The sequence below is a fragment of the Colius striatus genome, chromosome 22 (assembly GCF_028858725.1).
Source record: "Colius striatus isolate bColStr4 chromosome 22, bColStr4.1.hap1, whole genome shotgun sequence".
Lineage (NCBI taxonomy): Eukaryota > Metazoa > Chordata > Aves > Coliiformes > Coliidae > Colius > Colius striatus.
The window spans coordinates 7,822,783-7,843,344 of record NC_084780.1 but is presented as its reverse complement, the minus strand read 5'-3'; the positions used below and the strand labels follow the sequence as shown (position 1 = coordinate 7,843,344).

General features: G+C 52.9%; 1 protein-coding gene across 2 annotated transcripts; it reads left to right on the top strand.

Annotated features, from left to right (window-relative positions):
* Positions 1-6,081: 6,081 nt before the first annotated feature.
* Positions 6,082-7,914, top strand: KCNA3 (potassium voltage-gated channel subfamily A member 3). 2 transcript variants are annotated; one of them, XM_062013589.1, is made up of 3 exons: positions 6,082-6,096; positions 6,304-6,345; positions 6,400-7,914. In XM_062013589.1, exons 2-3 carry the CDS (start codon positions 6,337-6,339, stop codon positions 7,912-7,914), a joined length of 1,524 nt encoding a protein of 507 aa, XP_061869573.1. In that variant the 5' UTR covers positions 6,082-6,096; positions 6,304-6,336. The 2 variants fall into 2 exon arrangements, with proteins under 2 accessions (XP_061869573.1, XP_061869572.1); XM_062013588.1 differs by lacking the exon at positions 6,082-6,096 and having other exon boundaries at positions 6,157-7,914.
* Positions 7,915-20,562: the final 12,648 nt, after the last annotated feature.

The window sequence follows — 20,562 nt, the reverse complement described above, 5'->3', positions numbered from 1 at the left end:
GGGCCCAGAGCTGGGTCAGGCTCCTTCACTCCAGTTATCCCCTTGGGGACTCATGCTGCAGAGACAAGTCTGGTTCCTGAGGCCAATGTCACTCCAGTCATCCCAAAGGGCAAGCAGGAGGACATCAGACTGGGAGCACTGGCTGATGCAGTGCTCCTGTGCAAAGCAGAGTCGTGTCACTTAGGGACAGAACTGTTTGTGCAGTCGTGGGCACTCAGGCACCAACTCACCCCGAATGTCTTGGGCACCTTCTGAAAACTCAGCTTAAAATTCTATTGTGGAGAGACTGAGCCCGTGTTTTAGGGCAAACTGCTCTGAGCACAGGCATTTAGCCAGTGAGCAGTTGCTGGGTTTGGGGGTAGGGGCTGACACCCCGTGGGATGCCATCGCTGTTCACTCCGCTTCAGGAGGCGGCGAAGGCTGAGCCTTGACTTGTGGCACCTCGCTGGGTGACTGTCACCAACCCCAAGTAGAAGTGACATCCATGGGGTGAATTATTCAGGGTATGAGCAGTCACCCCTCACCCCTGTGACTCCTGCTGCTGCCAGAAATGGGAGTTTCCATGGCTGCACCAGTGCTCTCCCAGCATCACCTTGAGTCCCCAGGAGTCCCCTGGCTTTCCTCCTCCCCTTTCCTCCTCCCAGACCAGGTTGTCCTCCACTCCCACCGACATTTTTACCTTTGTAATGAAAACACAGTCACATTGCCCTGTTGTCTCCCTGGATTTGTGTTTAAATTGCTTTGTCAATGTAATCTTAGATCTTAATGACCAAATAATGGTGTGCAACAGGAGCTGCTAAGAAGTATCATTTTGCTGTCATTGTGAAAGCCTTGGAACAGGATCCCCATTACAGTGGCATTGCACTGGCATTGCACTGGCATTGCTTGGCCACCATAATCCCACCCAGTTAATCACATTTTTAGAATGTTAAAACAGGTCTGAATACACCCTGAGTTGTAACCCCTAGATCCCACGTGGGCTGGGTGGGATTTAGCTCAGGCAGCTCTGTTAAAGCCAACAGAGTCACTGAGTGAAATAACCAAGTGATGCAGAGTAACTTGCCTGAACTTTGCTGGCCATGTTAACACTGGCTAAATCCACAGCATCGTGGAAAAAGAGATGAGAAGTAACTCCTGTCTGTTCACTTACTTTGAGGGAGCAGTTCAATTTTCACTTCCCCCCATCTATTAACAGTAATGGCTGTCTAAAGACTTGCTGCCTTTGTTAGCTGCTGCAGTTGGGGTTGCAGTTGCAGGGTGTTTGAGGCCCTGTTGGCTTGGTGCTAAATACTCTGTTAAAGAGAGGCATCAGTTATCCCTGCAGAGCTCACAGTGATGCTCTTCACCTGTGCTGAGGGCTAAGCAAGCTGCAGTATTTCAACAGCATTGAGTTTCCCTCCCTCTTCCAAATTTCAGTATCTTTCTCATTTTCCACAACCATGAGTGCAGCAAAAGGCTTCTGGTGCAGGATTTAAATAGACTCTAGGTGGGAGGCGAGAAATACTCTCTTAATGTACAGATGAGAAACTGAGGCACAGAGAGACTGAAGGATTCACTCCACGACTGAGTTACACCCGGAGTCTGACTAAGGCAGGGACAGGAATAGGGACTGTGTGCTCCAGCGTTAAGGCACTAAATTCATCGTGGGATTTCACCCTTCAGTTCCCATCCCTCCTGCTGCCTCCCTGGGTGGCACCAGCACAGGATTTGTCTTACCCCAGCCATTACTCTGGAGGGGCAACTCTCAGCTGCTGCTGCTGTGGCTTGTTGAGGAAATGAGACGTGATGCCTCTGGGAGCAGGGTCAGTGACCCCATCGTTGTGTTCACTGAGATACGGGCACAGCTCTGCTAGGGGGGACTGTGGGGATGCTCCCACCTCCTGTCTCTGCAAGGAAGAGCTGAGGATGGTGGGACTGGTCAGTCTGAAGGCAGAGGTCATGCTGTACAACTTATTCCCCAATTGCTGAGCAAGTAACCATACCTAAATTAGGGATAATCTGGAGGGGAAGAACTAGTTGGAGGGCAAGTAGTTAAACCTGGCTGAAGCAAGGTAGGCAGGGCAGGGCTAGAGCATTTATTCATCTGTTTTAGCTGTATGATGTGTGTTTTAACTGTATGACATATGCTTTAGCTGTATGATCCATCCTTTAGCTGTATGACATACGCTTTAGCTGTATCCTGTGTGTTTTAGCCATATAATGTATGGATTGTTCCCAGCTAATCTTGAAGAGTTGAGTTCATGCTGATGTCTGTCTGATGCCAATGCTCCTCTCCAAAGGGTTCAGGTGGTGATTAGTGACCTGAGTGGCAGCCTCAAGCCTTTATGTGTAATGTTTGTCCACGTGATGAGGGGCAGAGCTCATGTTTCCAAGATGACACGAGAAACCTCAGCAGTGAGTTAATGCCGCGCTGCCTCGTGTAGCAGTTGGGGCTTTGCGTGTTCCCCGCTGTGGGAGGAGAGACAATACATTTAGAGTGCATTAAGGTATTATTGTAACAGCATTTGAGCTGAAAGGTTTCTGATCCTCTGAAATAAAGGATAGGAGATTTGTCCCAGATTTATCAATGGAAGCAGGGTTCCCATTCAAACACAAGGGAGGGGACAGCGGGTGAGATCCCGCTCGCTGGATGCCGTTCTGCTCTGCCCAGCTGCCCGGTGCTCACAGGGGATAAGGAGGAGAAGGTAGGAGAAGGGTAACCCCAAAAGGCTGCTTGAGGGGTGACAGGGGTTCAGCAAGAAGGCAGCAAGATTTTAAGGTGGAAGCAGGGTGCTAAAGCAGCCCCATGCATGGGAATAGCCGAAAGGTCCTGAGATGTTCTGTGCAGCCCATGGGGAGGGATGCCAAGGGGATTCCCCTCGTCATCCAGGTCTGGCTGTGGGAAGAGGGAACCTGTGCTCTCTCTTCTTGGAAATCCACCCCAAAGAGTCCATTAAAGGAAGAAAAGAGTGACACTTGCTCTGCATCTTCATAGAAACCGTATCTGACGTTATATGCCAGGCAGTGGATCCTTGCACAGGGGGAAATCTTAAATGGCCATTAGGAGTGAAATTAAATTTGCTGAGGCCAGATGCAGCAGAAGAGTTAGATGAGAAAACAGAGAGAAATTTGCAGAGAGGGGACTGGGATCAGACAGAAAAGCCACAGCCTTGAGGAGCAGGTTTGATGCTGCACCTCACTCAGCAAGCTCCCAGATCACAGGGAAGCGCTGGCTGGGTCAGACATCACAGACATGGCCCTTCCCCTGCCTTTTATTTCCCTGCCTCTACCCTTATGCTCACACCTCCTCGTTTTGGGACGTGACCTAGGCCACCTCTGTTGCTGCTTGACAAAGCTTGGGCTTGGTACCAGTATGCAAACTCTCCAAGGAACACACAGGAGGTTGGCTGATGCCAAGCAGGGGGTATTGCTGTGGCTGTATCTCTGATGCTGAACCTAAGCCTTGGCTTGGGACCTCGTGAGAAGGAAGAAGCTGAGGGAACTTCACTGGGGAGGAGGTGCACTGGCCCTGCGGCCATTGTCTGCCTGCAGCCAGGACGCTGCTTGCCTGGCACAGCTTAATTGACTTTGATAGGATTACAGGGAAGCAGTGGAGGAGTAAACAGGGCCAGGAGACCATACAGTGTCTGAGGCCACTGTGCTGTAGTCCCCAGAGAAATCATTTGAGGCAGCTTGATGTGGAACCAAACTACTCAGAGCTCAAGGGTTAATGACTGCTGCTGCACTGCAGCTGATGGGGGTTAAGGGCTTAATCCTCCTCCTGGCTTCAAGGGAAGGGCTTTTGCTAGCAGCATCTAGGTCTGTGGCTCTCAATAATTTTGGAAGAGTTTGCCCCTGACTGAGATCCAGAGTAAACTGTTGTGATTGTGGAAGTTATGCCTTGTTGCCTCCAGCCTTTTGTCATCAATGTTTATGGTTTAAAGCAGCCTTGTTTGTTTGCCTTAGACTAGATGACAGTGATTTATTGGCAAGAATCCTAGCAGAGGAAAGGGATGAGCCAGACAAGTTTTTAACTGCCACTCTCATGTATGTAGTGAGGTTCTTTCATGATCATGAAACCTGTGGAAAACAGAGCCTCAGACTTGGAGGCAAACTGTTGTTTCCAGCATTTTTTCTTGATCTACGAGCAACGTGGGCAGCTCAAGGGTTAAGGAGGCTCCAGGGCTTTGCATCCTGCTTCATCTGGGGTCTGGGATGGCTGAGAGGTGCTGCGTGTGGCAAGGGAGGAGTGGATGCTCTTGCTGGGAGCATGCTGCTGATTAGCACTATTAATTGCTGTAGGAATGATGGAGGAGCAAGACAGGACCCATTGCCCCAACTCCCTCATCCCAGGAGATCTGCAGCCTTGGGCAAAATGAGACTCAAAAGGGGGCTTAAGGCCAAGGATGGAGGTGGCAACAAGGGACATGTGTCCAAGTCTGGGTTGAGGTGACACAGCCAGAGATGAGTGTCTATGCATGTGATCATGACTGAATGTCTTCCAACGGCAGTGTAGAGCTGCTGCCTCACTGGTGGTGTGAAAACCCAGCGCTGGCCTTGCCAGCCCTGGGACGCTGTGGAGGTGGAGGCAGAGCCAGCAGCTCACCTACAGGCTGCCCTGGCTCAGCTAGATCCACAGCCAGATCCACCTTTTCATCTGCAGAACCTTCACGAGGCTCATTCCCCAGCAAACCCTTCTGATTTCTGGTGGCAGAGGGCTATTTCCCCTCTGTCAGCAAGGAGGAAGGAGGACTTGGCTTCCTCAGACCTTGTCCACACCGTTCATCTGCCATTTACAGGCCAGAGTCAGCTCTTACACCAGTATCTGCTGTTGTTTCCCACCCCTAAGTCTTTCTGTTTTCTACAGCTTGTTTCTAATTCACAGTATAAATAAGTGATTTGTTTTTCTCCCTGCCTTCTGGAGGCTGTGCTGGTAAAAATGGCCGTGGTGATGAGCTAGAGCAGGGCTGCTGGGGGGGTCTGAGCCTCCCTTGTGGTGGGATCACCTGGCTGGTGTGGGAATGGCAGCACAGCCGCCCTTCGCCTCTCCCCAGCGCTCAGTGCCCGCTGTTCTCCCAAGCTGGCAACTTCCTGAATTGCCCAAACCCCCTGGGCACGTGGCTGGGGATTAAAGTGTTTCTGCTGTTGGGGGCCAGAGGGAAAATGGGGACCCCTTGGTGGGGCTGGGGGCGCACAGCCAAGTGCAGGGAGCAGAGGTTGTCCCGGCGCCCGTCTCGTGGGGATGGAGGTTTCCCGGCGCTGGGCTCCTGCAGAGGCGTCACCTTGGAAAGAAATCCCTCTGAGCAGAAGGGAACTATTTGCACAAAAAGATCAACTGAAGGCAGGCAGAAAGAAAAAAAAACAAACCTGAAGCCTCTTGGCTTTCTTGCAGGAAAGTCTGAAACGCAGATTTGGGTTCAGACTGGAGCTGCTGCTGAGGGCTGGCTCAGCTCCCGTGGCTGTTTCTTTTCCTGGGGGGATGCACACTCACACTCACACACACACACACACACACACGTGTGCACACACACAGGCACACTCACATCACACTCACTCTGCTATAGAAGAAAAAGCCATCCCCCAGCACTATTGAAATGCTGATTCAAAACAACTGTTGGCGGCTCGGCTGCTGCCTGCTTCCCATTACCCGCAGCCCCGCCGCGGCCCCAAACGGGGCTCGAGACAAACAGGCGACCCCCCAAATTAATCATAACAACTACATTTCACCTTCCCGGGGAAAGGGCAGAAAAACTCTTTCTAAGCAGCGGTTCTGCCAGGAAGAAAACAGCTCTCCCTGTTCGCAGCCCGCTGAGCATCAAAGGATGCTCGCTGGGAGGGGACCGAAACCCCTCGGCGCGTCCCTGGGCCGGGGCACGGCTCGGGGTCCCCCAGACAGGGCAGGGGGAGGGATGGCCGCGGGTCGCTGGGGGCTGCAGGGCTGGGCCGGGGGTGCTGGTGGGTGTCTCCAGGAGCTGTGACTGTGCGAGGCGGTGCCAGGGCTGGGGGCGGATTTTTTGAGAAGAGCCTCGGCTCCTCAGAGCAGCGGCAGCCGCTGGAGGAGTTGCGCGGCCGCTTCTCCCTCTCCGCCCGGAGGAGGAGGAAGAGGAGGAAGAAGAGGCTTTGGCTGCCGCCTCTCCGATCCTCCTCCGCCCCCTTCCCCTTCCGCCCCACACCTTTATGGACGAGCGCCGGAGCTTGCTTTACTCTCCGGCCGCCTCCTCCACCAGCCGGCATCCGCGGGGTGGCTCGAGCAGCAGCCACCACAACCTGGGCTACACCGAGCAGCAGCCCCCCGCCGCCTCCCAGCCTCTCCCTGACCAAGAGGAGGAAGAGGGTGAAGAAGGGGAGGAAGGCAGCATGACCGTGGTGGGAGGCGGCGGTGGCGGAGACCCTTTGCTGGAAGAAGCGCAGCATCCCCAGCCCGCGCTCGGGGGGGACCGCTACGATCAGCCCCCGGCTCCGGCCGCCGTCCCCGCCGGGCAGCCCGCGGGCAGCGGGGAGCACGAGTGCTGCGAGCGGGTGGTGATCAACATCTCGGGGCTGCGCTTCGAGACGCAGCTGAAGACGCTGGCGCAGTTCCCCGAGACGCTGCTGGGGGACCCTCGGAAGAGGATGCGCTACTTCGACCCCCTCCGCAACGAGTACTTTTTTGACCGGAACCGCCCCAGCTTCGATGCCATCCTCTACTACTACCAGTCGGGCGGGCGCATCCGGCGGCCCGTCAACGTCCCCATCGATATCTTCTCCGAGGAGATCCGCTTCTACCAGCTAGGGGAGGAGGCCATGGAGAAGTTTCGGGAGGACGAGGGTTTCATTCGGGAGGAGCAACGGCCGCTTCCCGACAAGGAGTTTCAGCGCCAAGTGTGGCTCCTCTTCGAGTACCCCGAGAGTTCTGGGCCGGCCCGAGGCATCGCCATTGTGTCTGTGCTGGTCATCCTTATCTCTATCGTCATCTTCTGCCTGGAGACCCTGCCTGAGTTCAGGGATGACCACGACTACGAGGGAACCGGTGGAACCTTTGGGACGGGCGGTGGCCCTCTCCCGCCCGATGTCTTCACCAACTCCTCGTCCTCAGCCGCTTCCATGGTGTCGTCCTTCACTGACCCTTTTTTTGTGGTGGAGACTTTGTGCATCATCTGGTTCTCCTTCGAGCTGCTGGTCCGTTTCTTTGCCTGCCCCAGCAAGGCCACCTTCTCCAAAAACATCATGAACATCATTGACATTGTGGCCATCATTCCCTACTTCATCACTTTGGGGACGGAGCTGGCTGAGAGGCAAGGCAATGGCCAGCAAGCCATGTCCTTGGCCATCCTCCGGGTCATCCGGCTCGTCAGGGTCTTCCGTATCTTCAAGCTGTCCCGGCACTCCAAGGGGCTGCAGATCCTGGGGCAGACCCTCAAGGCCAGCATGCGGGAGCTGGGCTTGCTCATCTTCTTCCTCTTCATCGGCGTCATCCTCTTCTCCAGCGCCGTCTACTTCGCCGAGGCCGACGACCCCAGTTCGGGTTTCAGTAGCATCCCCGATGCCTTCTGGTGGGCCGTGGTGACCATGACCACCGTTGGCTACGGGGACATGCACCCCATCACCATCGGGGGCAAGATCGTGGGCTCTCTGTGCGCCATCGCGGGCGTGCTGACCATCGCTCTGCCCGTGCCCGTCATCGTCTCCAACTTCAACTACTTCTACCACCGCGAGACGGAGGGTGAGGAGCAAGCCCAGTACATGCACGTCGGGAGCTGCCAGCACCTCTCGTCCAGCGAGGAGATGAGGAAGGCTCGCAGCAATTCCACCCTCAGCAAGTCTGAGTACATGGTGATCGAGGAAGGGGGAATCAACCACAGTGCATTCAAACAGGCTGCCTTTAAGGCAGGCAACTGCACAACCACAAACAATCCCAACTGTGTGAACATCAAAAAGATCTTTACGGATGTTTAATAGGAAACAAACAACCCAGATCCAGAGAAACAGCACCAAAATGCGAGGATGGGGTTAAAAAACCCAACAACAACAACAACAACAACAACAACAACGCGAAGTGACTGTGTGCTCGGTGTTGTGGAACATGCACCATCGTTGCTCTGTGTGTGCCCTCGTTTCAATACGTTTATTTTTTCACATCCTTCCTTTCTAAAGATCCAAAACCAAAAAAAGGGTTTAAAATTCTCTGAAGAAGAGGATGGCTAAAGGGAAAAGGGAAGGAAGACGAAGACAAAACACACTCACCAGCCAAACAGGTGTTTGTTCTGCAACGTGTTGCGGGGCTGCTTTTGTTTCCTTGGTTTTGGGGACATCTCGCTTCGCTCCTGAATTTCCCTCCTCCTCCCTTCCCTAAGGGCAGCGTGCAGCCCATTTCCCTTCCATCACATAAGCTCACTTGTTGGATTAACAGCCCCCGACTGGGTGGGGAGACGAGGAAAAACATGTTGCAGAGCGTATTGGAAGGGGGTTGGGAGGAAATGAGCGTTTAATTTTGCAGAGTCTCTGTTACCACATTGTTAAATGATGCTTAATATTGGAACATGTGGCGTGCCATTCCGGGCACGTCGGCTTCCCTGTCCTCCCCCCTCAGCAGATCACTTATGAAATTCAAATCTGGACAGAGACTGAGTGCAGTCAGCCCTCGTTTGCTGTTCCTCATTCCCTTCGGCTGGAGCCCTCCGGCGTTACTTCATCCAGTGTCACGCTGCTGGTGGGTCTGTGTGCGAGGAGCAGGGAGGCAAAAGGCAAACTGGAATGGTTTCGGGAGCCGACGGTGCGCGAGAGCGACGCTGGCGTGGAGCAGGGGAGGCAGGATCCGTGTCGGTCTCCTCGCTGTGCCTGGGCAGTCTCCAACACACCCAGCTGCACACAAAGGGATGTTTCCTCTCTTCCCCCCCCTCAATGCATTTGGGAGAGATGCAGCCGCTTATCAAAAGAAGATTAAAGTGGCGAACGCGCCTTCCAGCGGAAGTCACTAATTCAGACTGGAGTGATGCAGTCGCCATGGTGACTACGGTTTCCTGGGAAACCCCCAAGGGTTGTCATGGCATCCCTGCTCCCATCCCCCTTGGTCCTTGCTCTTCCCGCAAAGAAACCTTTCCAGATGATTCCAGCCCCGTCATCCCGCAGGACGCCGCGGCTCTGCCCCGCTCTGGTGACCCCGTCCTGGCAGCCCCTTCCCTGTGCTGAGCAAAGCGCCCGTAGGCAATAAGCACACCACAGATCCAGCTCTCCCTCGCGGAGGAGCTCACACCTCGGCAGTGGAACATGGGATGGGATCTCATCCTGCAAACACGAGTGGCCACTCGCCGAGAGCGACCCCGCGTTCCCCCTGCAGGCTTCCCCGAGCCCAGTGGGAAACGGCGCTGAGCAACCGCAGGGAAGCTCAGCTCAGAAAGCCCAGCAGCTTTTTGAAGCCATGGGGACAGATCTGTACAGAACAGGATTGAGACTTAACCAAACCTCCGCCGGGGAGAGCGCACCGGCTTCATCTTTCCGTGTACGGCAGGGGCCACGGGACATCTGATGGGATCAGGTGAGCTCTGCACGGGGGAGGCTTTGAGAGCATCACAGTGGAGCGACACATTTTGCACTGGGACAAGCCTCATGTTTTCCACTGCTCAGCTTCCTTTTCCAGCTTACCCTGCTGCTCTTGGGTACTTCTGTGCACGTTAGGTGAAGTGGGATAACATCAGTCTGTTTGCTTTTCACCTTGCTTTTTAGGGCTATGCATAGGGGGAAAACCCTGCTGCATTCTTGCAGCTGGATTCCTTTCATTCTGGGCTAAAAAGGTTGATTGCAGAGGTTTAATTCTTCAGTCTGACCCCTGCCAGGGAAGCAGGCTGAAGGCAGGGCCTGGCTGCTCAGCCTCGAGCACCTTGCTGCCAGCTCTGCTCCATTTTGCTAAAGTAAAGCCAGATTCCTTTGAGGTCGTGTGCTGCATGGGGATGCTGTTAAATACCTCCTATGACAGAGAGATGTGACCCCAAACTGAGCAAGTCACACCTTTCCTGAGCGTGTGGAAAGGGGGATTTGTCCTGAGAGATGCTGGCCATGCTGAAATGGGCATTGAGCTGAGATTTTACCCAGTCTGAAAAGGATCAGGACAGCTTGTTCCCCTCTCCCTTAGCCTTGCCTTAGCTCCAGTTAATAAAAGCCTTACAACCATGAAAACCACCCGAGCAGCTTCTCGGCTGACGGCGTGTGGCAGCTTTCTGAGCTACCGTAGCTTCACCAGCTGATGATCCTGGAGATCATCTTTATTAGGGAGGAGGTAACAAACCTGGGATCCCTTGTCTGTTCCCCAGGCTGTGAGCAAGCTGAGATGTCATTTCTGGCTGTGAGTTCTGACTTTTTATTGTTGTTGAAGCTTTTCTGAACACCTGTTCCTAAAAAGAGGATTTGAGTTTAAAGGCAGGGGAAGCAGTCCCACCCCGGGGAGTGCGCAGATGAGCTTTGTGCCGGTGCTTTCCCTGGGGCAGCTGCTCAGGGCACAGAAACCACATGTTCTCCTGGAAATGGCACAGGGCAGCTTTCAGTTTCTTTGTCATCTAGAAAAAGCTGAAACTTTGTAGGTTGTTGGTTTGCTTTCCTGACTGCTCCCTGCAGAGTGATTTCAAATGGACTCTATTGACAGTGGAAGGTGCTGTATGGGAGAGGTAGCAAGGAAACCCCTCCATTGCTGGGGAGAAGGCAGTTTTGCTCCAATACCAAATGGCATCGCTGGAAAATACAAAAGCACTGCTTCTCTGACTTTGAGCTGCAGCCCCAAAACTGGAAGTGAGGAAATGGGGATGTCCTTTCAGTGCTCTGCCCCGTTTCTGGCTGCCTCTTCCTTCTGCACTGCCTCGTTAGGTACCATTCAGCGAGGACAATTCTTGCTGTTGTCGCTCGGTCTGACAACTTCTCTGCAGCCGACTGCCGTGTGCGTGCTGCCAGCAATTGGAGACATCCCCACAAGATTGCTCTCTTTGCAGCCAGCTGCTTATTTCACTCACTCTGCTCTCTTGCAGCGTGCCTCCTATTAGGACTGTTTTAACAGTCACTGGGGAGCTGGAGGTGAGCCTCGGCCTTTGCAGTGTGTTGGACTCAGCTGTTTGTAGTGTGCTTAGGGGAGGCAGCACTAGGAGACTGGTGTTAGCAGAGCTGCCTGTGCTGCAGAGCCTTCCCCAGGCAGGGCAAAGGGCTTGCTTAGACTCAGCTTATTGCATTAAATGGAGGGAAGTGCATTACTGAAGGTTGCTGGCTGATACTTCAGATGGCACAGAGAGCAAGCAGGGGAAGTGCTGTGTCCTTAGGTAGTCCCCAGCTTGGCATCTGCATGTGCAGCGTGGCAGGGAAGCTTTCTGAAATGTCCTCTTCCTCCCTGTCCTTTGTGCCTGTCATCTGAGAGATGGAGTGACACTGCTGGCACTGAGGATGTGAGCAAGGGCGAGAGCAGGCAGCTCCTGCCCCAGGGACACAGCCCTGGGAGGCCACAGCTGCCTCCCCAGATGCTTTATGTGTTCTGTTTATATAGGGCCACTGGGTGACACAGAGCCTTGCACAGCCTCCTGCTCCTTTCCTAGGTCCCTCTCCTTCTGCTTGTATTTCAGAACCTGATCCGTTCCCCCGTTTCAACCATTTCAACCACCTCCAAACACATCCTTGCAGGGCACATGCAGCACCCCTAACTCTGATCCTGGCACTTGGTACTTTGACACTGTCACCCTTTTTCTCCTGCTTATTTGCCCTTTTTGTGTGTGTTTTCAGGCCTCAACTCTTCTAAAAAGGTTCTGTTGTTCTCCAGCACAATAGATGCCCTTCAGGTGCTTGGGGTGGCCAGAGGAGCTGAGCAGTATCCATCCCACCTCACGTGTGGACACAAACAAGGGCCGGAGATATCTCTTTCCTCCAGGAGGGTTAAATTTCTTCCCAGGCAATTGTTCCTGCTTCATCACTTGACAAAAGCAGTCAGGCTTTTTTTTCATCCCTAGTTTAGGGACAGTTGTCCCTAGCTAAGCAAAGGCAGAGGGCAGACGGGTGGCTTCACCAGCAGAAGGTCAGGAGCCACCCTGAGCTCGTGGGTTGCAGGGAAAGGGCTTCTTGCAGCAGCTGCAGCCCACAGAGTGTTCTGCATGGAACCTGTTCAGCTCTGTAGTTTGGAGCCCTCTTCCTGCCAAGTTTTTAAAATATGCATATCTTGTTGAGAGCACAGGGAGGCTCCCACCACAGCCTGCTGGAAGGCAGGGCCTTTCCCCCACTGCCATTTTTAAGTGTTCTAACAAGTGATCTCTGGGTAGGCTGCAAACCTGGGAGTGCAAACAGATGGGTGGGATTTCAAGGTGACTCCATTTGCTCTTTGGTCTCAATTGCTGCATGTTCCAGGAGGGAGAGCTCAGAGCACAGGCATCCCTGTGCAAAGGTGGTTGTATGGGAGATGTATGCAGGGAAACAGGGACTTTCTTCACATTATAGGATGCTGTGGGCAGGGCAGTATTCTAGAAGTTGTCTTCTTCAGTGGTATGGAGCCAGCTCTGCTCTTCTGCACCTGCCCTGCTATGGGTCCGCACCCAGACTCTGAACAGGGCGCTTGGCTCAACTCTGAGGGGTGTTGTATAGCTGGAGGATGTGTTTAGGATGAGGTGCTGCTGCCTTCCCCCATTTCTCTGAGTGCTGTTTGCGTGGCAGAGGCTGCACTAGCGCTGGGTGCTGTGGGTGCTGGTTCTGAGCCCTCTCCCAGCAGGTTCCCTTGGAAACAGCCACGGGACTGTGGCTGTCACCGCTCATGGGGACGTTGGGGTGGGTGCTTTGGAGTGTCTCATCCTCTCTGGGATTTGCTTCTCCAGCAGTGGGAGGGTTTTTCTTCATTTTGGGGGGTGGTGATAGAGGGTTTTCTTCAGGCAGAAATAGGATTGGGATGAGGAGGGGGCACAGCCCTGCCGTAGGGCAGAGCCGTGGTACGGCAGGGACAAGGTTGCTGCTGGGGAGAGCCCCACAGAGCAGCCCCAGCCCCATCTCTGCAGCATCTGGGTCTTGCCCCAGCTGAAGCTCTCCCAGCTCCACTCTGATTGAGCCTGGGACACAATCAAGACCTTTTACTTCTGGACTTGGCTTCCTGAACAGGAAAATGAATAATGGTGTCTCTGTCAAAGCAATCTTCATTCCACTCAGAGCCTGAATTCCCAGCACTGAGGACGCATCAGGGCAGGGAAACCTTCACGCTTGAACCTCCCTGCAGGGCACCGTCAGCTTCCTCCTTCTTATGAACCGGGACATGCTCAAGTAAATTAGAACCTGTGTCCTGTCTCATTCAGCCTGTCACTGGAGTTGGGAGCAGCTAGAACACCTCCTGCTCAGTGGTGTCCCCTACTCATGATGGGAATGGTCTGGACCTAACTGTGCCTCACACTAATGTGCAGAGCCCCGGCTCGGCGCTGCAGACGGCAGCACGCGCTGCTGGGTTTGGTTAAGAATGATTCATTTCCTTGAGACTTGTAATTCTGGTGCTTTTCTGAGCGTGTTTAAGCTCTGTCATGTCTGTTGCTTTTCTACAGTTGTTGCATTTCATTTTTAGCATCTCTCACACAGACTGGGTGGGAAGGCTCGGGGTGGCTGAGCAGCTCGCGTGACTGGAGAAGCGAGTGGCTATCTCTGCTCTCCCTGGCCAGGATGCAGAGTGCAATCAGTTTTATTTTGATGCTGACCAGCACCAGCTGCTTTGTTTTGCTTCCTCCAAAGGAGAGACACGGAAAGTCCTTCAGGGTTGTGTCACGGTTCGATCGGCAGCGGAAGCACCAGAGGCTCAGCGCCTGCGGGAGGAGTGGAGCCGTGGCAGCTGGGTCCCTGCTCAGGGACTTGCTCTCTCAGGAAGCTGGAGATTGCAGCAGAGCATGGGCAGAAGGAACACAGGCTTTGCAAAATGCTCTTTGCATTTGCAGAGGGATGTGTTTGCCTTTTGATGTGCTTAGAATAAAGGAGCTGAGTGCAATGCAGGGTGGGGGGTGATGCTGTGCCACTCAAGTAGATCCTTGAATACCTGGTTGGTCTGGGGCCCTTGTGAGGAGCACTAAGCCTCTCTGGTAGCTTGTTTTCCCTGAGTGCCATGCTGCCTTTCAAGGGAATCTTGGCTCCTTGTGGGAAATCTCACCTCTCTCCTTTCTCTGCCTGCTTTTAGCATCCCTACAACATCATCCTTACAACAAATCCCTGCAACATCATCTCTGCAACACCCAGAGAGCAAGTCTCACCCTCCTTGGTGTATGGATCCCATCCTGTCTTGCAGATCCTCATCCTGACTCACCCTTTGGGGAAAAAAGGCTCATTTTTGGGGCTAAGCTGGGCCCAAGCAGTGTGTTAGGCTGGCTCAAGCATGAGTGCAGGCCCTGCCTACCACAGTCTCATCGCTGGCTGCTAATGAAGCATCCGGCTCACGTAATCTGATTTGGTGGTAATGCTCATCTCGTTAGTGTCAGCAGCCAGCCTCACGGTAGGAAGCCTGGCTAATTCCCACTCCAAACATCACCATGAGAGGGACAGAACTGGGGGCTGTGACTCCCACTGACTTACACAGGGCTTAAACCCTGGGGACATGGCTGTACCCCGTCTGCAGGTGAGCACAGAGCCCAGCAGGCGGCAGCTGGGACGCTCCTTGGTGCGAACTGAAGGCAGAGAGGGAGATTTCTGAAAACAGGAGGGATAGAGGCAGCTGCATCATGGTTTGTAAGGAATTCAGCATCTTAAAGACAGAGCAGAGCATCTCACTGTGTGAAAACAGGAGTCAGGATGTGCTGGGTTCATGCACCCCAGAGGCTCCACTCCTCCACAATGGGTTGGGGGGTTGGTTCTGCCCTTTGACGTCTCCATCCCTCCATCAACACGGGCTCAGCTTTGAGCTCTGTGGCAGCAACTCCATGGTCTGGCTGTGGGGTGTGGGATCAGCCCCAGCTCCTGTCCCTCCCATAGCAGTTTTATAAGATCAAGCCATTGCTTAATATCGTGAGAATCAGAACAAGCACAGCTTGGTAAGATAAAAACATGATGAGAGAAATGCATTTTGCACTAACTATTCTGGATTTGGAACTTGCCATTAGTGTGAAACAACACCTGATGACCAGAGGGGATTTAGTGAATCTTTTCTCTGTCTTCAGCTCAGTTTAGACTGTGTTGCATTTGGCCTGTTAAACATTTTTAATTAGCAAATTGCCTTTTTTGTTTCTGTGGAACGGGGCCGTGAAGCTGTTTGAGAGAACTGATGTGCAGCATCTCTTCTGCTTCTGCCTTGAAGACAAAATAACCACCTGTTGCATATTTGCCAAATGAGGCCGTGCATCAAACCAGTTCTTTATTCTACCCAACAGATAACAGAAGAAGTTTCAAAGTGAAGACCTTCAGGGCCGTGTTGAGAAGCGAAACGTCTCCGAGGAAGCGGCCAAACGTCGCAGCCGCGGTGAGCAGCGCGGCCAGGGCCCGGCCGCTCCACCTGAACACGCGTCACGCTCCAGAGAGATCGATGGATGTTGTCACAGTATCTGTGCTTTCTAACAAGTGCATTATGTAGAAGGGAACATCTGTGCAGGCAGAAGATTATCTTCCAACCATGGGCAATATAACGAGGCTGAACAAAGGCAGGAGGAAAGTCGGAGGGGAAGTGGAAATCATTTGGACATGACTTCAGCCTTTTTGGCTTTTTCATGTGAGAAGTCTATCTCTTGAAAGATTAATCAACCAGATTATGACCAATCTGTTAGCCCAGAGCTGCTAAGAAGTTTTTTGCTCGGGGTGGGAGGGAGATGGGGAAATTCAGTTGCTCTCACTGTCCCGTGTCGAAGGCCAAGGGCTGGATTTGGTGCTGGGATGTGAATAATCCCTGTTCCATTTCTCTGTGGGCTGCAAAGCTGTAAATGGAGGTTTCTAACACCTCACTGCATTTTCTAGGACTGGATGAGTAAATATTACCCCAGCACAATGGGATAAATGGTCTGCAGTGGGATGAATGGTCTGTAAAGGCATAACTGGTCTGCAAAGGAGTAAATGCAAATGGCAAAGGGGCTGATGGGCTCTCCTGGCTTCGTCCTCTCAGCCTAGCCTCATCCTCCTCTGTCCCAGCTTTGAGACTAAAATGAGCCTGGCACATGGTCTGCCAGAGGAACAAGGCCATGCTCACAACAGCATTGGGCTTCTGGGGGAAAACAACATTGTTGGGACTTGAGTGAGCACAGGAACCTCCTTGTCTGCAGTAACTCTCTGGGGATGCTTCGGGGAATGTTGATTTGGGCTGGAGTAAACACAGAGAACTGGAACTTGCTCTGAAGCAAAGGATGCTCAAGGGAAGGTAACAGGAGACAAAAGTGTTGAAGCAGACTCTTGGATTCATGCTGCTGATTGCTCTGGATCTGTGTCCAAGCACAAGCATTGAGGTGCCCTCCTGGGTACCTGAAAAGTGGAGCAAGGACCACTCTGCCTGGAGGGCAGCACCAGCCCCTGGATCCTTCATCTTACATTTCCAACCAGATCCCTGGCAGGAGATGGGGAACATCCACAGGAGACACATGTAGGATAATTGGAGGCCCAACCCAAGTGAGGATGAGCTGAAAATAAACACCCTACCTGGAAGAAAGGCAGAAATGGGAAGACTTGGGGAAATACTCATGGCACAGCAACTGTCTGCACCTTGGATCCCTCATTGCAGAAGAGCTCTGGAGATGAACAAGACCCCAGTTCAGGGCTGGGATTGCCTCAGAGCTGCCTGCAGTTCAGCAGAAGTCACCCTTGCTGGTGGCTAAGACCTGAATGCAAACTTCAGCTGAAATTAGGATTGAGATTCCCTGGATGGTGAGGAAATGATGTGGTTCTTAAAGGAATGTGTGGGCTTGCCCTGAATGGGACACTGCTCCTTGGGCTTGTTTGCATTTGCTCCCAGCATGGTAGAAACCCTGGAGCTGGGGATAAATGAATCAGAAGGGGCTGGTGCTGCTGGTTTTATTGCAGCTTTTGCAGCGTGAGGTGCAGGGGGAGGTGAGCTGGGGACCAGCACTGCTGGAAGAGCCCCAGGAGCAGGTTCCCCAGCCCACAGAGATAAGCTGAGTGTGCTAAGGCTCAATAAAGGGATGCTGGAGAATCAGAGAGGTGAAGCACCCCACGGTGTGAAATCAATCCAGTGTGGAAGCCATCTGCACAAATTAGAGCTAATTGGAGTGGTGGCTCTCATTAACGTCCTGTTTGGTCGTGCCCTGCTCAGAAGGCAGCCCATGGGGGAGGCAGGGAGAGGGAGAGGGAGCTTCCCCATGGAATCCTTTCCTGGCAGGTCCCTGGGGATGTGGCAGTGGTGGTGGCACAGCCACAGCCAGAGCACTCTGAGGATGGGCTTGCAGAGCTTTTTGCCTCGTGGCTGGCTGTGTTTTAACCTCCCAGGCACCCATCCCCTGTCTGCTGCAGAGGGGAGCTGTGCCCCCCCACCTCATCCAGCAGCTCCCCAGTGCCAGAATTAATTAGATCATTAAAAGTCTGAAACCTTAAAAAGACCTAAAAAAGGCTCTTTAAAAAAGACAATAAAAAGTCCCCAGAGTGGGAGCTGAGCCTGCTTCCATCACTGGGAACCCAAAATAGCTAAGCAGTGGTCTCTCCCCTGTTGGCAGGGGTAGAGCTGCTGACAGGCTGGGGGAGATGGACCTGGGCTTTTGGGAGATTTCACTTCCAGAACCATCAGGGAGCTGCCAAATACATTTGTTTGCAGCTTTCCCTGCAGCATGACGAGCTCACAGCGTGCTCTTGAGGCAGCAAAGGATATTGAACAAAAGCTTTAGCAACCCTGAAATCTTGAGGGACTGACCCAGAAAGCACTTTCCTACCTGGCTGATGGTTTTGGGCTGTGGGCAGCCAAAGCACTCACTGAAGGTCTGCTCCAGCACGCCCCTGCAGCCAGCCCTGGGCACACGAGCAGGAGGAGAATTGATTTCCACAGACCTGGATCTTGGGAAGCCCTGGTCCCAAAGGTGTTACATTTAGTTTCTTTTGGAACATAATCCAGTAGCCCTTAAAATGGGGGACAGAATGTTGTCAGTACTGAAGTGGTTTTTATTTTTCACTGGTGTTACAGAGACCTTTTTCATGGCCTGTGTGTGTGTAACAGCTGTTCCTCCTCTGTCAAAGCTTTGTCAAAGCGTCTCTGCTACGGTTTCAAATGAGTATTTTGAGGAGTAAAGTGATGGGGAGCAGCAGATCCCATCACCCATTGGGGTTGGTGAGTCCCAGCTGCCCTGCTTCTGCAGCAGAGCCTGTGGCCACTCCTGGCCAGCACCAAACCCACCCCAGGGACACCTCACCCCGGTGCCAGTCTCGCCACACTTCATCCTCGTCTCGCCGTTGTGCAGCCTGGTGTGGCCGTTGCTCTGTGCTCTTGGGTCTCTTCCTGCTTCCCCACTGAACCAGCTCATTGTTAACCTGCTTTTTGTTCAAGGCAATCAGGAGTTTGGTAGCCTTTAACTGCCAGTCTGGGTGTGTGAAGCCGTGTGGCCACGACTCTGCCCCTGCGTCGTGTGGGGCTGGTGGCGTCGGGGGCCGTGGGGGGCACAGGGCTGGGCAAGGGAAGGCAAGGGAAAACTGTATCCAGTCGATTAAAGAGACAGAAAAGGGAGCATTTAATGATGGCTGACATCAGGAGAAGATCCAAAAAGCAGCCTGCATTGATTCCCATAATCATCCCAAGGCAGGCAGCTCATCTTTATTCATAGCCCTTCAAAGCTGAGATGCCGAGAGCATCCCTGAGGTGCTGCTGTCAGAGCTGCTCTGGAGACACTGAACGCTGGTTGTTGCTGCTCTGTGCCCAGCACAGCTGCTGTCTGCAGCAAACACTGGCACAGCCCTTCCCCCTTTTAAGTTTAGGGTGCAATTAAAACCAGGAGAGCTCTGCTGTGGGGTCCCTGGTGCTGGACAGGCAGCAAGATCAGCTGGAGGGAGCTGGGCTGGGGGAGGGTCACATCAAGCCACTTGTTTTAGGAAAAGTTTGAAGCTGTTGTAAGAGGGCAGCAAAAGGAGAGCAAAAGAGCTCATGAAAGTGATTGAAGGGCACTCAGGAAGGCTCAGTGGACACAGCAGACGGGAAGGGGCTGGAACAGGCTTTCAGAGGCGACAGGCTACAGGCTGCTTCGTTTGCCTCACTAGATCTGGGGGAAAAGCCTCGTCCTGGCCTCCTGCCTCTTTCCACAGGTGCTGGCAAAAGCCCTGCAATAGTAACGCCTCAGAAAGCAGCTTCTGAGCACCCTGGAGGCTGTAATTACGTGCACACTTGGACATTTTCTGAGGCAGATGTTCACATGCTGCTGTTGCTACCGAATCCTTGTGAAAATAAGGGATCTGTGGGATGTTTTTCTCCCCTTGGGAGCCAGTGTGGCCTCCCCTCTGCTCCTTCCATTGCACAGAGCCAACTAGAAAGTTGCCCCTTGAGCTGAGACTAAAGCTGAGTGGCTGAATTCAATGACATACATCTCTAATCCCCCTATATTCATCCACCAGCCTCTGAGAGGGGTAAATGCAGTTTCCTTTTCCCATTTTCTCTGCTTTCTCCAAGGTGACATCATCAGTGCACCTCTAAAGGGAATGCTCTGAGATGGAGCTGCCACTGACTGGTGTTTTCCATCGCACGTCATGTCTTCAGGGCATCACTCCTGTTCCTGAGGGGCATTTTGGAGCAGGACACTTTATCTGGCAACACACAAGCCCCTGACAGTGCTGGAGTTGCAAGGCAAATGGTATTAAGGGGAAACGTAGCCAGGAGATGGTAAAGCAGTGCCTGAAACAGGGCAGTTTTCATGCAAAGCGATGGGTGTTGCTGCCACGTCCCTCGTGCTGCCAGCAGTGTGTTGGGAATATATCAGTGCATTGGAGTTGGTTATTCAGGTTGCTCTGGTCTTGCAGGAAAATCACCTTCCCTGCTGAAAGTCAGGTGTTCCCATGGCTGAATTTAGCATCTTTCAAGGAGAATGGGCTCTTAATTCATCACCTGAGCTCCCCAAAGGTGGCAAATAGGGGACCTTGCATCGGCCATTGACTCCCAGCACAGAGTGGTTGATGTTTCTCACTTTCCCATCCTTTACTATGCAATTTCTTTTCACAGTATCCTCCTGGGGCTGAGGTGGCTGGATATAATTTTGCCTTTGCTTTCCCTCCTTTGTGTGCACAGTTGGGTTACTCTGAAATGTGTCCATGACTGTCTCAACTGCAACACACCTCGGGTGTGTTTGAACAGTGAAACTCAGCGTATCAGACTGAACACCTAAAGCTTCTCTGCCAGAAGGCTAAATCCTGACTACTTAGGTGCCACAGTAACGATGCAGTCTTGGACTGGGGATGTAAAGTGCAGTCTTGTTACTCTGAGTTCCTTTTAAACTCTGGTTTGGCCAGTGAGCTGTGTTGCAATTGTTTAAACTTGTTCTTCTGCCACCAATCTGATGTTAAAGCGAGCTGCTGCATCCCATCGTCCTGGTGACCTCCACCACGCTGTGGGCCTTGTGTTCAGTTACCAGTTAAAAGCAGTGACTTTCTGGGGGGTTGTTTCTGCTTTGGGGGGGGTTCCTTTTGGTTCTGTGATTTTTTTACCTGATGTTGAATTTATTTTTTTAATGTTCT